Source organism: Papaver somniferum, chromosome 2 (assembly GCF_003573695.1).
Source record: "Papaver somniferum cultivar HN1 chromosome 2, ASM357369v1, whole genome shotgun sequence".
Lineage (NCBI taxonomy): Eukaryota > Viridiplantae > Streptophyta > Magnoliopsida > Ranunculales > Papaveraceae > Papaver > Papaver somniferum.
Window position 1 is genome coordinate 4,890,820 of NC_039359.1, and position 16,372 is coordinate 4,907,191.

The 16,372-nt window shown below is 35.6% G+C and overlaps 2 protein-coding genes across 2 annotated transcripts; both read left to right on the plus strand.

The window, feature by feature from the left end:
* The first annotated feature begins 5,022 nt into the window (after positions 1–5,022).
* On the plus strand, positions 5,023–6,949 carry LOC113346724 (gallate 1-beta-glucosyltransferase-like). Its single transcript, XM_026590219.1, has one exon. It carries the CDS (start codon positions 5,176–5,178, stop codon positions 6,796–6,798), a length of 1,623 nt encoding a protein of 540 aa, XP_026446004.1. The 5' UTR covers positions 5,023–5,175; the 3' UTR covers positions 6,799–6,949.
* A 3,731-nt stretch (positions 6,950–10,680) lies between these two features.
* On the plus strand, positions 10,681–15,730 carry LOC113346725. Its single transcript, XM_026590220.1, has 2 exons — positions 10,681–11,346; positions 15,270–15,730. The coding sequence occupies exons 1-2, from the start codon at positions 11,104–11,106 to the stop codon at positions 15,333–15,335; spliced, it is 309 nt and encodes a 102-aa protein (XP_026446005.1). The 5' UTR covers positions 10,681–11,103; the 3' UTR covers positions 15,336–15,730.
* The last annotated feature ends 642 nt before the right edge of the window (positions 15,731–16,372 follow it).

The window sequence follows — 16,372 nt, forward strand, 5'->3', positions numbered from 1 at the left end:
ACTACTAGAAAATCCATCTGGACCTGGTGAACTATCAGGGTCCATGCTGAAGATTGTACTTTTAATCTCTTTTTCCTCAGGAATTTTATCTAACATTTCTTGATCTTCATTAGTGATTACTTCAGGAATGTTTGTTAATAAAGAATCTTCAATGGAAACAACTTGAAACTCATTTTTTTCCTCAAAATATCTGATTAGTTCATCTGCAATATCTTTTTGATCAATAATAACATTTCCATCCCCCATTTATAACTCACTGATGAAATTCTTTGCTCTTCTTACTTTTAAGTTTGCATGAAGAAATGTAGTATTGGATGCTCCCTCCTTGACCCAGTTTACTTTTGACTTTTGCTTTAATAAGGTATATAATTGAACCTCCCTTGTATTATAAACATTTTCTGCTTCTACCAAAGTATTTAGGGCTTCAACATCAAAAGGATTGCCATCTGAGATATTCATTGCAGCTTGTACTTCTTTTTCTGCTTCTTTTATTTTTACTTGAACATCACCAAACACAGTCCAATTCCAATCATTTAGAACCCTTTTCAACCTTTTCAGTTTACTCTGAAAAACAAAAGCTGGATTTCCAAATATAGGCTCTGACCAACTAGAGCGGACAACCTCCATAAATCTTGGATGAGATAACCACATTTTTTGAAAATTTTTTGGAGCATTTCTTGGCTTTGGAATGTTAATACAACCACCTAATAATGGAGCATGATCAAAAGCAATTCTTATACCAATTTTGTAACTCCAGTCACCATATTTTTGCACCCATAACTGATTAAAAACTGCTCTGTCTAATGCACATAAAATTCTTTTATTATTACCTTGCTGACAATTAGACCAAGAAAAATGCAAACCAATATGAGGAGATTTAATCAATTCACAAGTATCCAAACATTCTGAGAAGTCTAGCATGATTCTTCCAATTGGACTTATGCCTCCCACCTTTTCATCTAGAGAAACAATAACATTAAAATCACCAATAACTAACCACGGTTTCTTCAATTCACTAATTGCTTCCATTTCAGTCCATAAAACTCTTCTTTGAATCACTCCAACATGAGCATGAACACCTGAGATGAGAGTATCTCCAACACTGAAAATAATCATTTGGTTTGGCATATAAACCATAGATGGAGTTGGTAAATATTTATTCCAAAATAACCATATGTTTCCTTTTTTATTAAACACCGAATTATGAATTTTCATGGATTGCATTCCTGGTAAATTCAATTTATTGCAAAAGGAAGAACTACAAACTACTTTTGGCTCAGCTATAAAAAGTAATGAAGGTTTAAATTGATTAACTAAAGTCCACAATTTATTTTGAGCCCTAGTTCTTCTAAGACCCCTTAAATTCCAAAATAAAACTTTCATTGTATGGTGGAGGTTTCTTGTACCTCCTTTTCCTTGAGTTTTTCTAAAATTGCACTTGATTGAATTTTGAGTAATTACCTTTTCAGGTGCTGTAGACTCATTGTTGCTAGTTGTTTCTTGATCCTTGGGAAAAAATGGTTTTTGAATTATCTTAGACCAAGAAGTAACTGGTATTCTTGTTGCTGACACTGAGCCATTTAAACCATCCGCAAATTGTACCACACTTTTATAAACTGAGTTTTCTTCTACTATTTGAGATAATGTTGCTGGATCCAATGGATCAGGAATGAGCTCTATAATAACTTCTTCTTCTGGCACTCCATCTGTTGCTTCTATCAAAGGATAAAATCTCCCAGTACTTTTATTGGTGCCACTAACATTAGCATGAATAATTTCTTTGTTTACTTGAGTTAGAGAAGCTGGAGTTTGACAGATATCAAAAGGTTCCATAACTTCCTTTGGCTTATCTTGCACCTTCTCAGTAAAAGTATTCTTGGGAATTGTTTTAGGAGAATTATTATCTTCTTTACCCTGCTTGAATCTACATTTAGCTTGTAAATGTCCTACAATTTTACAGTGACCATAGAACTTTGGCAATTGAGGAAGTAAGACACTCTGCATAAAACCCCCAAACTTTATAATTATCCACACTTTACTAGGAATGATTTTTGCTAGATCAACATCTATTAGAACTTTTACAGAATAACCACTTTCATATTTGAGATTTGATTCATCAACCTTGATAGGTGTACCAATAGCTCTGCTAATTTTGAATAAAGTTTTCTCATCCCAGTACTCTAAACTTAATTCTGGAAAATTGACCTACAACATTGCAGAAGATGATCTTTGATTTTCAGGTCTAAAATTAGGCATCCAATTTCTGATCCTTAATACTTGATTATTCACTTCCCATCTGCCTGATTTAATATGTTGTTTATCCCTCTCATTTTTCAACTTAATTGTGAAGAAACCCTTTCCCAAAGGAATCAAATGACATTGACCTTCTAATTTCCAATTACTTCGTAAAATTTCAGCAGCTTCTACAAATTTAATACGTAAAAAATCTAGACGACCAATCAAAGAGAATTTTCAAGAAGCATACCTATCATCATCATCATTAGTTATTGAAGGAGCTTCTTCAACATGTTTTGAGATGTCAACTGAAACCCTATTTGAATCTTCAATATTGTTGTGAGATTCCATTTCTTACAGATTAAATCCACTAATTAATACTCATGATTGATTAGTTTAAGTCAACACCTGAATTATCAAACAATTTTGCACCTGAATTAATGAAGATGATACACAGAAAACGAGATCGCGAGAGAATTTTTTCTCCGAGTTGCAGAGCTCGACTCAGTCCGACTCACTAATTAATAACCTCACTGTGTCAATTATTCTTATGACCCTAGAAAACATGGGTCTTACTCTTTTGTCTTTGGGGTCATAGAAATAATTATGCAAATTATTTTCTTGGCCCTGAAATAATTGTGAATATTTCCTGCACACATTCTAGCTGTGCATATTTCCTGCACGGATTCCAGTCGTGGATATTTTCTACACAACTTCATATCAATGTGTTTATTCATCTTTAAAAAACGGTTTTATAAACTTATTTAGTGTACATACTATAGTATAAGCCATTATGAAAGGTTAATTAACATTGTGGATCATCGCTGCACACTAGAAAAACACCGTGGATAATAACTGCACACCGAAAAAAGTCGTGGATAATATCAGCAAAATAGAAAAAAATACTTTGAATAATAGTTGTACTTAAAAAAAATTATCTGGATAAAATCTATACACAAATAAGAAAAAAAATAAAAATCATTTAAAGAATAAAAAATTCTAAAAATATAAATAATTTGATATTTGTATTTACGCTCATTGGGTTGGTCTTTCAAAAACTTTTTAAATATATAAAATTTGTTAAATTCCTACGTATGGTTTGTGAGATATGTTATATTGAAGTTGGTTTGACAATTATACCCTCGAAGAATAGAGTTTATGTCAAATTTTAACATCATTTAACATCTTTATTCATATGACCCTCCTTGATTTTTAAGATTCATTTCAATAAAATAGGTTAAAGTATTTTTAAACGGGCTTTAAACCCAATACTATAAGAGTAAGAAAGAGTGAAGAGGGGGCCAACCAATTAATTTCCACTAAATTTAAACATACCGGATAGAAAGAAATTGAGTTTGACTTGTTGATTATAAGTTGAATTTATTTTACTGTTATAATTAAATTCTTCTAAGGTTTATAAAAATATTTGTAACGTTCGTAATGGCAATGTATTAGGAAGTTTTAAGAAAAAATAAGGTCTATTTTACGGATAGTACCTAGTTTAACCAATATCTTAGTACCCAACATTTTAATTCTTCGTTTGACAAGTATGTTTTCCATATGCGTCATTCTTCATCAATATAATACAATCTAAGCTCGATAAATGAATAGTTTTCTTCGGTCCCGATTTGGGCAAATGGGCTAAATGAATAACCTCACGAAATGCATTAACAAACAAAAAAAAACTTGAATCTCTAGAGGCCATATGAAAATATAAATGAATAATCACTCAAGTCGATACAAAAATATTCATAAATAAAATCAAAACATTTTGTCCAATCCAAAATATTCGTATACGAAATTACTTTTCTCAAAAATACATCTAAAATTTGTTGCTCTTTCTTTCGACCTAAACCAAAATGCATTCCATCGTCAATTTTTTTTGTGTAATACATGCACAATTTCTGAAATATTTTGGCCGTGTTGTAGCAAGTCACTTTCCATCGTTACTAGGGCTAGAAATGCCTTGTTTGATGACACAGTTTGTGTGGCGTTACTATCATCTGGTTCAAAATATTTCTCATCATTTATTATTGATACGTTAACTTTTTCCTCCGTAAGCAAATCCATAACTACATCATTCTCGTTACGGTAGTTTAAAAAATGTTCGACATCCATCACACTTCTATGACGAATGGTATCTTTCCCCGAACATCCTTCCACAAAAATTGATTGAAAAACGAAGTACAAACACCCATTTTTCAAAAAGTTCACTATACTCCTTTTAAGTCTTCACGACTGTTGGAACACTTTCCACATCTTAACGTTTTCCTTTTGTAGAGTTGAGTGACAACCAAAAAATTATTGGGGAGACACTGAACAAAACCATAAAGATGACCGTCGGGGTGTACTTTTAAACAGTTTGAATGGTGAAAGTCCGTAAAAGTAAATAAAATATAATGATGGTGATGGGATTCCCAATAATGCAAGATTGACGGGAAAAATTTATCCGAAATTCTCCCGTGTCTCACACAAAATACCTGCTCATGTTTTTTTCATGTGGGCCCCGGAGCTCTCTTTTATATGAGACACAGGAGAATTCCCGGTAGATTCTTCCGGTCATTGTAGCACTATTTTGGGATTCTAACCACTATCATTTATCGAAGAGAAAACTACTGCACCTTATTTACAAGGCCCCTAATAGGGGTATCAAGTTATTTGGGGGTGTACCAACACATATTATTTTTCTGTCCAATATGAATTTCGGTACAACCTCGTCCAATTTGGTACCCTTATAAATTTTACTCATTTATTCCAATCAAACTGGCATACCACTTGCGTATGCTACACTTCAGTCTATTCAACAAAATCTATATAATCGTCAACCTCTGATAATGCAAAATACAAACTCACAAGACCTTTCTTTTCTCTCATTTCATACGAGGGAAAAATTTAGCCGAATTTGTTAAAATAATCGATTGGAAAAACACATGTCAAAACATGATTTGTCCCCCGTGCCCCCGTCATAAAACGCCCCCATCAAAAATTTACTCCCATAGGAGAGTATCCATCCATCCACATTATTTCCAGAAAGAAAATCAGGAGCTAGGCACACCATTAATGGAGTGCAAGAAGTCTAACCTTCATGTATTATTGGTTTCCTTTCCTGCCCAAGGTCATATTAACCCTCTTCTCAGGTTAGCAAAATGTCTTGCTTCAAAGGGTCTTCTAGTCACCTTCTCCACAACTGAAACTATCGGTCATATGATGAAAGAAGCAACTAACACAAAGAGCACCAACATAGGTCAGGGTGAGCTTCGTTTTGAGTTCTTCTCTGATGGTTGGGAGATCGATGAACCACAGCGAGCCAATCTTGCTACCTGGATGCACCAGCTGAAAACTGCCGGACGTGAATCATTTATTGAACTCATCAATCGACAATCCGAAACGGGTAAACCTGTTTCCTGCATAATCAACAACCCATTTGTTCCATGGGCAACTGATGTTGCCGCAGAACTTGAAATCCCTTGTGCTGTATTATGGGTTCAATCCTGCGCTGTTTACTCCATTTACTACAATTTTCAACACCAACTTGCTAGTTTCCCAAATCCTGATCAGAGAGACATGGTGCTTGATTTGCCTAGTTTGCCTTCTCTGGAATTCGATGATATACCCGACTTTTTAACGTTGAATCCTTTCGATTCTTTGAGGAAGGTAATATTAAGTCAGTTTAAGAACCTCGACAAAGCTTTTTGTGTGTTGGTTGATTCATTCGAAGAACTAGAACGTGAAACTATCGAAGTTATGTCTCGTATATCAGCTCCGATCAAACCCGTTGGTCCTTTGTTTAGATCCACAAAAAATGCTAGTGTTAGAGGAGATATCTGGAAGGCTACAGACGATTGTCTTCAATGGCTAGACTCTCAGTCTCCAAATTCAGTCGTCTACGTTTCTTTTGGCAGTGTAGTAGCTCTATCCAGTGAGCAACTCCAGGAATTAAGTGCAGGTCTGTTAAAATCCGGGACACCGTTTTTATGGGTCGTTAAAACCCCACCACCAGACATGGGTTCTAAACCGGAATTACCTCAAGGTTTCAAAGAAGAAGCGGAAGGAAAGGGAATGGTGGTAGAATGGTGTCCACAAGAACAAGTTTTAGCTCACTCAGCCGTATCATGTTTCATAACTCACTGTGGATGGAATTCTTCCATGGAGTGTTTAACTTCAGGTGTTCCGGTCGTTGCATTTCCTCAATGGGGTGATCAGAATACAAACGCCAAGTTCTTGATCGATGTTTATGGAGTTGGAATAAGAGCGAAGAAAACTCCAACAGGAAAGAACGGAGCACCAGTGGTAACTAGAGATGAAGTGGAGAGGTGTATCTTTGAAGTTACAAAAGGTGCTAACGCGGAAGAGATAAAGAAAAACGCAGTAAAATGGAAGGAAGCAGCTGAGGCTGCGGTGGCTGATGGTGGTTCTTCTCATCGGAATATCGAATTGTTTGTAGATGATATCCAACGAATGGCATGTAATAAGTCAGGATTCAACGATCAGATATCTCTCACAGCTGAAGATGTTCATACTCTCACAGCTGAAGATGTTCGTACTAGTATCAGTATGCCTTAAATTTTGTTTTTTGTTTTGGTGGAATAGTATGCCTCAATTGACAACCCCTTATTTTCTATCTTAGCTTTTGTGGTTTTAATATGAACGTGCTATATAGTTGTAGTATATTTCTAGTCAATATCAAAATTCTATATAGTTGAAACAGTGAAAAGATATTTATTTGCCAATCAGAAGATAAACTTTCTAAAATTATTTTAAAAAGTCCCACGCGTCAAATTTGGGGTGGTGTACTGCATTTTTAGCCTGCTAATACGGGGGAGATATTAGACCAATAGGCTTTTTTACAAAACTATGATAAAAATCTAAGTGAGAAGTAAATTCTCATTCTCTACTTTCATTCCTTCTTTTACGGTAGTAATGGCTCTGTAAAGTCTAGAGCTGGCAAACGGACGGGCCGGGCTGGCTTGTTACGAGTTACACGGGTATGGATTAACACGGGCCAAAACCTGTGGGTTGGCATTCTTCACGGGTAATTATTTCTTCACCCCGCGCTCGTAACGGGTAAAGCTTGCGGATTCACTGGTTAATCCGGCTTGTTTAATTAGAACTAAAATTAAAAATTAATTAACTTAATTTATAAAATGATCAAACACAAATTACAAAAATTAGACCTCCATACCCATCTTAAAATTCATTAAACCATTTTCAGGCCTTTTAACTCCTTCCCTGTAACACCTAACATGTATCTAAATATCTAATCACTTCATTTTCAGCTCAGTCCATCCCGAAATTCACGACTTCAATACTAGCAAGAACTCTTTCCAGTTGTGTTCTCTGCTCAAACTCAGACTCATGCCTATGATAATCACCAGCACCAACATTTCAATTCCATAACCTGCAACACCTCATGCTTGCACAACAACCCATTAGTAGGACCCCCAAGCTTCATATCAACTCACACCACATCCACAATATTCTCCTCTTTTCAGTTCGTCAAATTCAAACACCATAATAGATCAACAGCTGCAACACAATTCAAATATGACAAAAATCAAGAGCAATTTTACTTAGATCTAATTCTTATACAAATTCATACAAACATAAATGAATTTGAAAATTTCAAACCCAAATTAAATTGAAACCCAAAACAGTTATTGAAGCGAAAGTAGTAATCAAAATCTCAAAAACATTCAACCCAATTGCTGCCGTATTCTTCCTTCTTTCCGATTAACCAAATGTTTAGCCAGTTGCTGCCGTAGTCTTCCTTCTTCCCGATTAATTTAGGCCTTGTAATCCTCCTAATGAGACACCCAACCCAATTGAATCAGTATTAATAAGAAAACAACTATTTAGGGTTTTTTCTTCTTCTGTAAAATGCTAAAAATTGAATAGTTATTTCTTTTAAGATAATGAGAAAATTAAGAGAAACAAAGTTCACCAGATGAGAAAATTGGTCATGGGTGGTGGTGGTGCACCGGTGGTGAAGCGCCTGTCTATGTACGACTGATTTGTATTTTGTGAGAAGAGAAGAAGAGAGAAAAAAAGAACAGAAGAAAGATGGAGGTGCTGACTGGTGAGGAGCAGCCGCAGTGGGGAGAAGAAAGATAAGAAAGAGGAAAAGAAATGAGATCTTTTGTCTGCTAGGGTTTTCGTTCTTTTTATATCTTAAATGTACGAATAGGATTAATGCTAGATGATCTGACGGTGGATATTAACTAAAACTTATTACTTAGGGATTTTTGACGGGTTAACGGGTGGTACCCGCGGTTTTACGGGCCGGGACGGGTTAACCCGTTTACTCACAAGCCTAACCCGGCTTGTTTAGCCACCAGCCGAACCGGGTGCGGATTTTTTACGGGTCGGGGCGGGCAAACCCGCGGGTTTTGGCTTGTTTGCCAGCTCTAGTAAAGTCCCTTTCTGTCTTCCGTCTCTTTAGTGTCCCAGTTTATTATCTAATAAAACAAACGGAAATGTTGTTCACCTCTATATTCTCCACCTCCCTATTCACCTCCCTCAAATCTAAGTCTCACATCCCTATCGAGATTCGCATTCAGGCTAAAACAAAGTTGTTTTTTAAAAATCCTGGCTTGATTGGGGTATATCTAATAAGACAAAACTCGGGTCATTATGAAATAAAACACACCACCCCTTAACCAGTTATTTTTGAAATACCTAATCTATCCTTGCTTAATTAACACTAAGAATGTATTTAGGTTAATTAATTTAGTTAGTTAATTAGTTGAATTAAAATTCTCAAATTAGGTATTGTTTGGATTGAATTCATGGATTATGTGTTATGATTTTTAATGATTTTTTTTTTTTGAGATTTTTCTTTTGTAACGGAAATGAGACCACACTATCCAAACACTTCTATAAAGGGGATTGCAAAGCTGCTGAGTGATTTCATACTCGAAATTACAGAAGGAATCAACACTTTCAATTCTGAAAATATGAAAAGTCAGCAAGATCGACAAAAAAATACCATACCGACTATGAAAAGTCGGCAAGGTCGACAAAACAATACCCTGCCGACTATAAGATTTTTGACATGCATAAAAGGTGTTACAAATGCATGATTAGTCGACAAGGTATTAATTTCATAACCTGCCGAGTAAACTATAGTCGGCAAGGTATAAGGATGAATAACGTGCCGACCCTGTAAATGCTAATTTCAGAGATTAAAAGTCGGCAAGGTCGACAAAAAATTACCCTGCCGAATAATACGTCGACAAAAAATACCCTGCCGACATTTGGAAATGTTGAGTCATAAAGGATTTGGGATTGGTTATGATTTTGTACCCAATCTCAAAACCCGTATGATACACATTCTCAGTTTCTTCTTGATTTTTTTTTTTGATTTCATAGTTAGAGTTTTGGAAAAAGATTTTGGATGGATTTCAGTCGGCATGATTTTTTTTAGGCAATTTGGTCTTTTTGGACACCCCGTAGCACACTAGGTTGGATGGGTTTAATTTTGGTATATCCCAATTAATCTGGATATATCCCAATTTGGCCAGGTTAAAAATGGTCTCTCTGTCTCAGGTTTTGATGTTTGAAGAAATGAGTTCTCAGCCAAGTCCAATAGGAAAAGCAACAACAAAAAGAATGGTTTTCAAAACCCAATTACTTTCGTTCTAGGTGCCTATTTTAAAAGGTTTTAACCATGAAAACTCTACTGTTGCAAGGATATTTTCAACAACGTCTTTTACAAAAACTAACATTGCAAGAGCTCTGAAATTCAGATGGGTAAAAAACAATTTTCAAAACTAAACAGATAGGTTACAATGTGTTTATGGTCTCATTCTCGGACAAAGAAACCATGAACATCATACTTACAAATGTACTAGGGCATTTGTATGGTGATGCTTTTCCTATCGCCACATGGTTTCCGGGAATGCAGATTCAAAGAAACTCATTGAAAATTATAACTGTTTGGGTAAAAAATTTAAACCTGCTACCATTTCATTTTGATGAATACATCATTGCTCAGATTGGCACTCACCTGCGTTTTGTGACAAAAATTTATCCAACTAATGCTATCCCTGTTCAGGGACAAGATTTTTTTGCTAGGATAAATATAAACATTGAAAAACAATTCAAAACCTTTGCTAGAGTTAAGGCGGGACATCACCCTGAGTCGATCATAGCATTTACTTACTTACACTTCCATACATGGTATGCAACTTTTGTCAGCGTCTAGGGCATTTAAAGGAAATATGTGTCATAAAATACAATCTTAGATCATAGGATATTTTTGATGATGGTCCTGACTCGGAATCGGCTGAAGAATCGTAGAGTTGGGCTACTGGGTTTAAAGTACTCATTAATGCTCAAATAGATAGAGACACCATTTCCTATGGTGCAAATGCCCAGCCCGTCTCTCTCTTATCTCCTGACTCGGTCTTTCCTTCTAATACCCCTTGCATCGATGTTTCCTGCAATAATTCTTCTTTAGTAAGGGCGGAGGAAGGTGAAAATTAATTAGAAAGAGGAGTTTCACTTCTAGGCAAACGTCAGAGATTTTGGGTTTCTCCACCTCATCCCCTATTCTCTCATTCTCAGTATGAAGACATCTCAGATTCTGATTATCAAATTAGAAACACCGGACTTCTACAAGATGTGGTAAATCAAATCTTATCTTCTCCATCTCCAAATGATGAAGATTTTATACCAATTGAAAACGGATCCATGGAGTTCGATGACTCAATTGAGCAGTACTTCACACCGGATGATGCAATTTCTGATGATAACTCATTACCTAAACCGGCATTGTGCATCACCTTCTACGATTCTTTTTAGGATACTAATCATAATGAGGATAGAATTCAATATCCCTTTTCCCCTAATATAGTACCAGCTTTCTCTATGTCTTTCTCTGATCAATCTGATTTTACTTCTTCACCTCATAGCTCGTTGGGTTCAAATGATTTCAATCGTTCTATTTTTCAAAATGCTGTAGAAAATGAGCTTCTTGATGAAAATGTTTTAAACCAATATGGGTACTTTACTCTGTCTCTCAATACCTTGGATGAGGATACACTTCCCATAAATGAAAAGATTGAGCTTCTCAAAGACCAGGCTGCAGAAAAAGGGAAACAGGTCATTCAGGTAAGTCCCCTATTTCTTTTCTATAAAAACATCTCCAACTATTTGCTTCCTCTGTTCAATCTTTAGCATTAACACATCTTACAGCTTGCATACATTTTCTTCTACATTGCCTTAGTCTTTCAATTTTATTGTTCTTATTTCTGGCTTAGCTGTTAGACTGAGGTATCAATAGACTCAGGTTTTTAAATTTTTGGCCTTTTTATCTTCTGTCTGATCCTATGAAAATCTTAGCTTGGAATACACAAGGGTGTGGTCAGAAAAAGACTCAACAACATTTGCATCACCTGTTAAACAATGAAAAACCAGACTTTTTTTTTGTCTGAAACCAAGTCTCAAAGGAGCTTGATGAAGAATATACTTGATTATTTCCCAAATACCCATATTGTAGATCCAGATGGAATAGCTGGAGGTCTAGCAATTGGTTGGGTAGATGGAATTCATTTTGAAGTGGTTCAATGGAACCTTAACATGATCAATGTCATAGTTAAAAATACTTTTTACTCTAAGGAGTGGCTTCTAACCTCTTTTATGGAGCACCTAAGCCTGAAAACAAATTAGAAATTATGGGTTATCTGGAAGATATTGCACGGAGAGTGAACTTAATTGGAATGTCATGGCTTGTAATAGGTGATCTTAACATAATCTTCAACAGTGAGGAAAAATTAGGGGGACTGCCATTTGACAGAAAAAAGTAGAGCCTATCCTGAATTTAATTCAGAGAACAGGTCTAGAAGACTTAGGTTTTATAGGGAATATATTTACTTGGAGTAATAAGAGGGAAGGAAGTGCTAACATTAAACAGAGGTTAGATAGAGCCATGGAAAATGCCGAATGAAATGAGGAATTCCAAGAAGCATCACTGCAAAATTTAGTGGCAATTGGGTCAGATCACGGGATAATTTGCCTTTCTTTAAACTCTTTACACATCCATCTAGTACCCACTTTTAAATTCTATGATACTTGGCTTAAGGAATCATCATGCATTGAGGTTATAAAACAATCTTGGAACATTAATACCAATAGACATGTCTTGGATCTCTTAGAAAATATTACTAACCTAGGAATTAATCTTAATACTTGGAAGAGAGACATCTTCGGTAAACCAAATAAAAAGATTAAATGTCTTCTAAAGACTATAGAAAATTTAGAAGCCAAAAACCCAACTCCCAATGCTCAAACCTTAATAAATAAGAAAATGTTAGAATTATAAGCTCTATATGATACACAGGAAGAAATAGCAAAGCAACATTCTAGGAACAATACAATAGCTCTAGGAGAAAGAAACACAAAACTGAAAAGGAGGAAAAAAAACAACATTGATTGTATTCAGGATAAAAACAACACTGTAGTATCCTCCAGAGATGAAATTGATGAAACTCTAACTTCATATTTCTCTGAGCTTTTTACTAAATCTTCTATAGACCCCAAAGAGGAAATTTCCTCCCGCATCAAAAGTACTATCTCTATAGAAGAGAATTTAACCTTAACTGCAATACCTTCACCAGAGGAAATTTGGATGGTAGTAAAGAATCTTAAGTCCAACAAGGCACCGGGGCCAGATGGCTTCCCGGTGAGCTTTTTCAAACATAACTGGGTCATTGTGGGCTCCCAACTAGTGGCAGTAGTGAAGGATTTCTTCAAAAACAAAAATCTAGATAGCAATCTGAACAAAACTTATCTGTTTTTAATTCCTAAAACAAAACATCCTAAAACCCCTACCGATTACATACCAATTGGTCTGTACAACACTCCGTATAAAGTTATAGCTAAGCTGATGGCTAACAGACTAAAAAATCCCTAGAACACATCATTTATCCGTTGCAATCTGCTTTTCTCTCTTCTAGGTAAATTTCAGACAACATAATTGTGGCTCATGAAATACAACATTCAATGAAGAAAAGCAAAAAAAAAGAAGGAAACATAGGTCTTAAGATTGATATGTCAAAGGCCTTTGATAGGGTCAATTGGACATTCCTACTTAAAGCTTTAAAAGCTTTTGGTTTCTCGAAAGATTGGTGCACCTTGATTCATCAATGCATATCAACAACTTCCATTGTGGTTCTTCTAAATGGTAATCCTTGCAAGGAATTTAAACCCTCTAGAGGTATTAAACAAGGAGACCCATTGTCTCTGTATCTATTTATCTTATGTACAGAAGTCTTTTCACGGCATCTAAATCATCTAGAAACACAAAAGAAAGTGCAGGGTGTTAAACTGAAACCAAAGGAGAAACCCATCTCACACCTTTTCTTTGCAGATGATCTGCTATTGTTTACAAAAGCAGACCTAACTAGCTGCGACTATCTTCTTGAAGCTATACGGATGTTCAGTAAAGCATCTGGACAAGTATTAAATTTCACTAAATCTGGTCTCTTCTTTAGCAAGAGAGTCCATAACAAACATCAGGGAATTATATGCAGATTAATGAAAATAAAGAAGATAAACATAAAAGATACTCACTTAGGAGTACCACTCTTCATAGATACATCCAAACTGAAGGCATTCAACAACATTATTGAAAAAATGGAACGAAGGATAAAAAACTGGTTAGAAAAAAATTATATCTCAACCTAGTAAAATTGTCTTGAATAAATCAGTGCTCTCGAGTATGCCCATCTTTAGCATGGGTTGTTTTGTCTTGCTAAAAAAAATAGCTAAAAGAATTAACAACTTACAACGCGATTTCTGGTGGGGCAAACACACAAACTCGAAAGGGATTTACATTAAAGCTTTTGACTTCTTGTGTAAACCTATTTATCAGGGATGTTTAGGATTTAAAGAAGCCAATAAAGTAAATCAGGCAATGATTAATAGACTAGCTTGGAGGTTAGTTAGTCAGCCAGATGATCTGTGGGCTCAAATTTTGAAGGGTAAATACTTCGAAAGGACATGAGCTTTACATTACAAAAAGAAATCGCATGCTTCTTGGATATGGAAATGCATCCTTCAGGGCATTGAGCGTATAAAACAATATAGTATATGGGAAGTAGGGTATGTAGCATTAATAAATATATGGGAGGATAGATGGCTTCCAGCAAGATTATAGACTTTGGCTAACTCAGTCCATAGGTCAAACACTCACATAACACTTGTGTCTGAATTGATTAATCCAGACACTAAAAACTGGAACTTACAATTGTTACAATCAACTTTCGATAATGCTCTAGTTAAGGAAATAGTTAACATTAACCTGTTCACTAATAGGAATGGTCATCTGAAAAAAGATAAATTGAGATGGACCTTAACAAAAAATGGTGAATTTTCTGTCAAGTCTTTATATGCAAAATTTTAAAACCCGTAAAACTCTTTATCTCAATCTTCTAAAAAGTTCTGGAAAGGATTATGGAGCATGGATACGTCACAAAGAGTTAAGCTTTTTATTTGGAAATGCTTGCAAGATGCTTTACCAACTAAGCTTAAATTGGGTGCTGCCAACGGTGAAGATAGAAAATGTGTTTTCTGCAAGACTATAGAAGAATCTACTTACCATATATTCTTTGAATATGATTTTGCAAAGATTGTTTGGAGCTTACCACTAATGGATACACATGGAGTATCTCTAAACCAACAGCATGCTAAATCCTTCTTAGAACACTATAATGAATGGCAGTCAGGATACTTAAACTCTGTTTCTATGGCATTAGCAGCAACCAAGTGTTGGTTCATATGGAAGGAACGGTGTCTTAGAGTTTTTGAAGATAAAACTAGAACACCTGTTCAATTAGCTCTAGCTATCTCTAGACACTTTGCTTACTGGCATCCAGAAAATAGAAAAACAATCCATGAAACTAATAGCATTACTCAGATCAGAGATATATACTGGCACCTTCCTGTTGTAAACACTTTTAAATTAAACTATGATACCTCTTGGTTATCTGAAAACACTAATGCTGGTTTTGGATTTATCATTCGCAACTGGACAGTCACCTTTCAAGCAGCAAAATTTGGATGGTGCAGAACCTTCTCAGCCGAAGAAGCAGAAGTTGTAGCTCTGCTTAGAGCAACACAATGGGCCAACAGAAATAACATACAAAATCTGGCGATAAAGGAGGACAATCAGGCAAAATATGGTATTTACAAGGAAAGGCAACAACGGTTCAGCATCACAATCTTAGATGAAGTCAAATTGTTAGCAGATCAATTGGTATCATTTCAAGGATTTCAGCATGTAGATTGAAGAGCAAACAAGGTGGTAGACTTGTTGGCAAAAGAAGGGCGAAGATCGAGTATAACAACTTCTTGAAATGATCAAGCTCCTAGTTTTTTAATTCCTGCAATGTCAAAGCGGATGGTATATGTAATTTCAATAACAATGCTTCATTATCTCGTTCTGTTGAAGTTAATCCAACAAATTCAATCATTGGAAGAGCAACTTATGATGTGTTTGTCTCCGAAGAGTCTGAATTCGCAGATTAATGGAAACTCAGTAATATAAGTATTATTTTCAAAAAAAAAAAAAAGTCGACTAGGGAATGACGGCACGGGCTATTTCGCACTGACCTAAGCTGGGGCGTTTAACAGTCTCTAAGAGTTTGTTCTTCTGTGTGTTTTGTTTAAGTCAAAAGAGCTTAAACACAAAAGTAACCCATGATATACAGCTGCTAGGGGGTGCACATCCTTCACAAAAATGAAATTTTTAGATGATCAGATTAGACAACAAAATTTTACCCCAGTAACGGCGGCACAGATATAATGGTGGAATGACCTTGAAACGATATTGTTGCCACCAACAGTAGGCCATAAAATTGACATAGGAACCCTTAATGTTTACATACCAAATTCACGGCTTTGGTTACAGTCACTCATTTGCTATTTAATGACTCACAAATAGCAATCTGAACAATATAGCGTACATCTTTTACAGTGTTAAATGCATATGTTATGAATTTGCAATCTACCAAAGCAGATTTGTAACTCACTTCTGTGCATGACTTTCGAAAGACAATGTGAGCATATTTTGAAAGATGAGTCTTGCTTCCATTACAGAGATGTAGGGAGAACATGGTAGAGGAGTCTGGTGACCGTG

What these genes read in the sequence shown, in the direction of transcription:
- LOC113346724 (XM_026590219.1), top strand. Translation starts at nt 5,176, where the DNA reads ATGATTTGTCCCCCGTGCCCCCGTCATAAAACGCCCCCATCAAAAATT.
- LOC113346725 (XM_026590220.1), top strand. Translation starts at nt 11,104, where the DNA reads ATGTCTTTCTCTGATCAATCTGATTTTACTTCTTCACCTCATAGCTCG. An exon ending in AAGGGAAACAGGTCATTCAG is followed by an intron (nt 11,347 to 15,269) that starts GTAAGTCCCCTA and finishes GCAACTGGACAG; the next exon opens with TCACCTTTCAAGCAGCAAAA.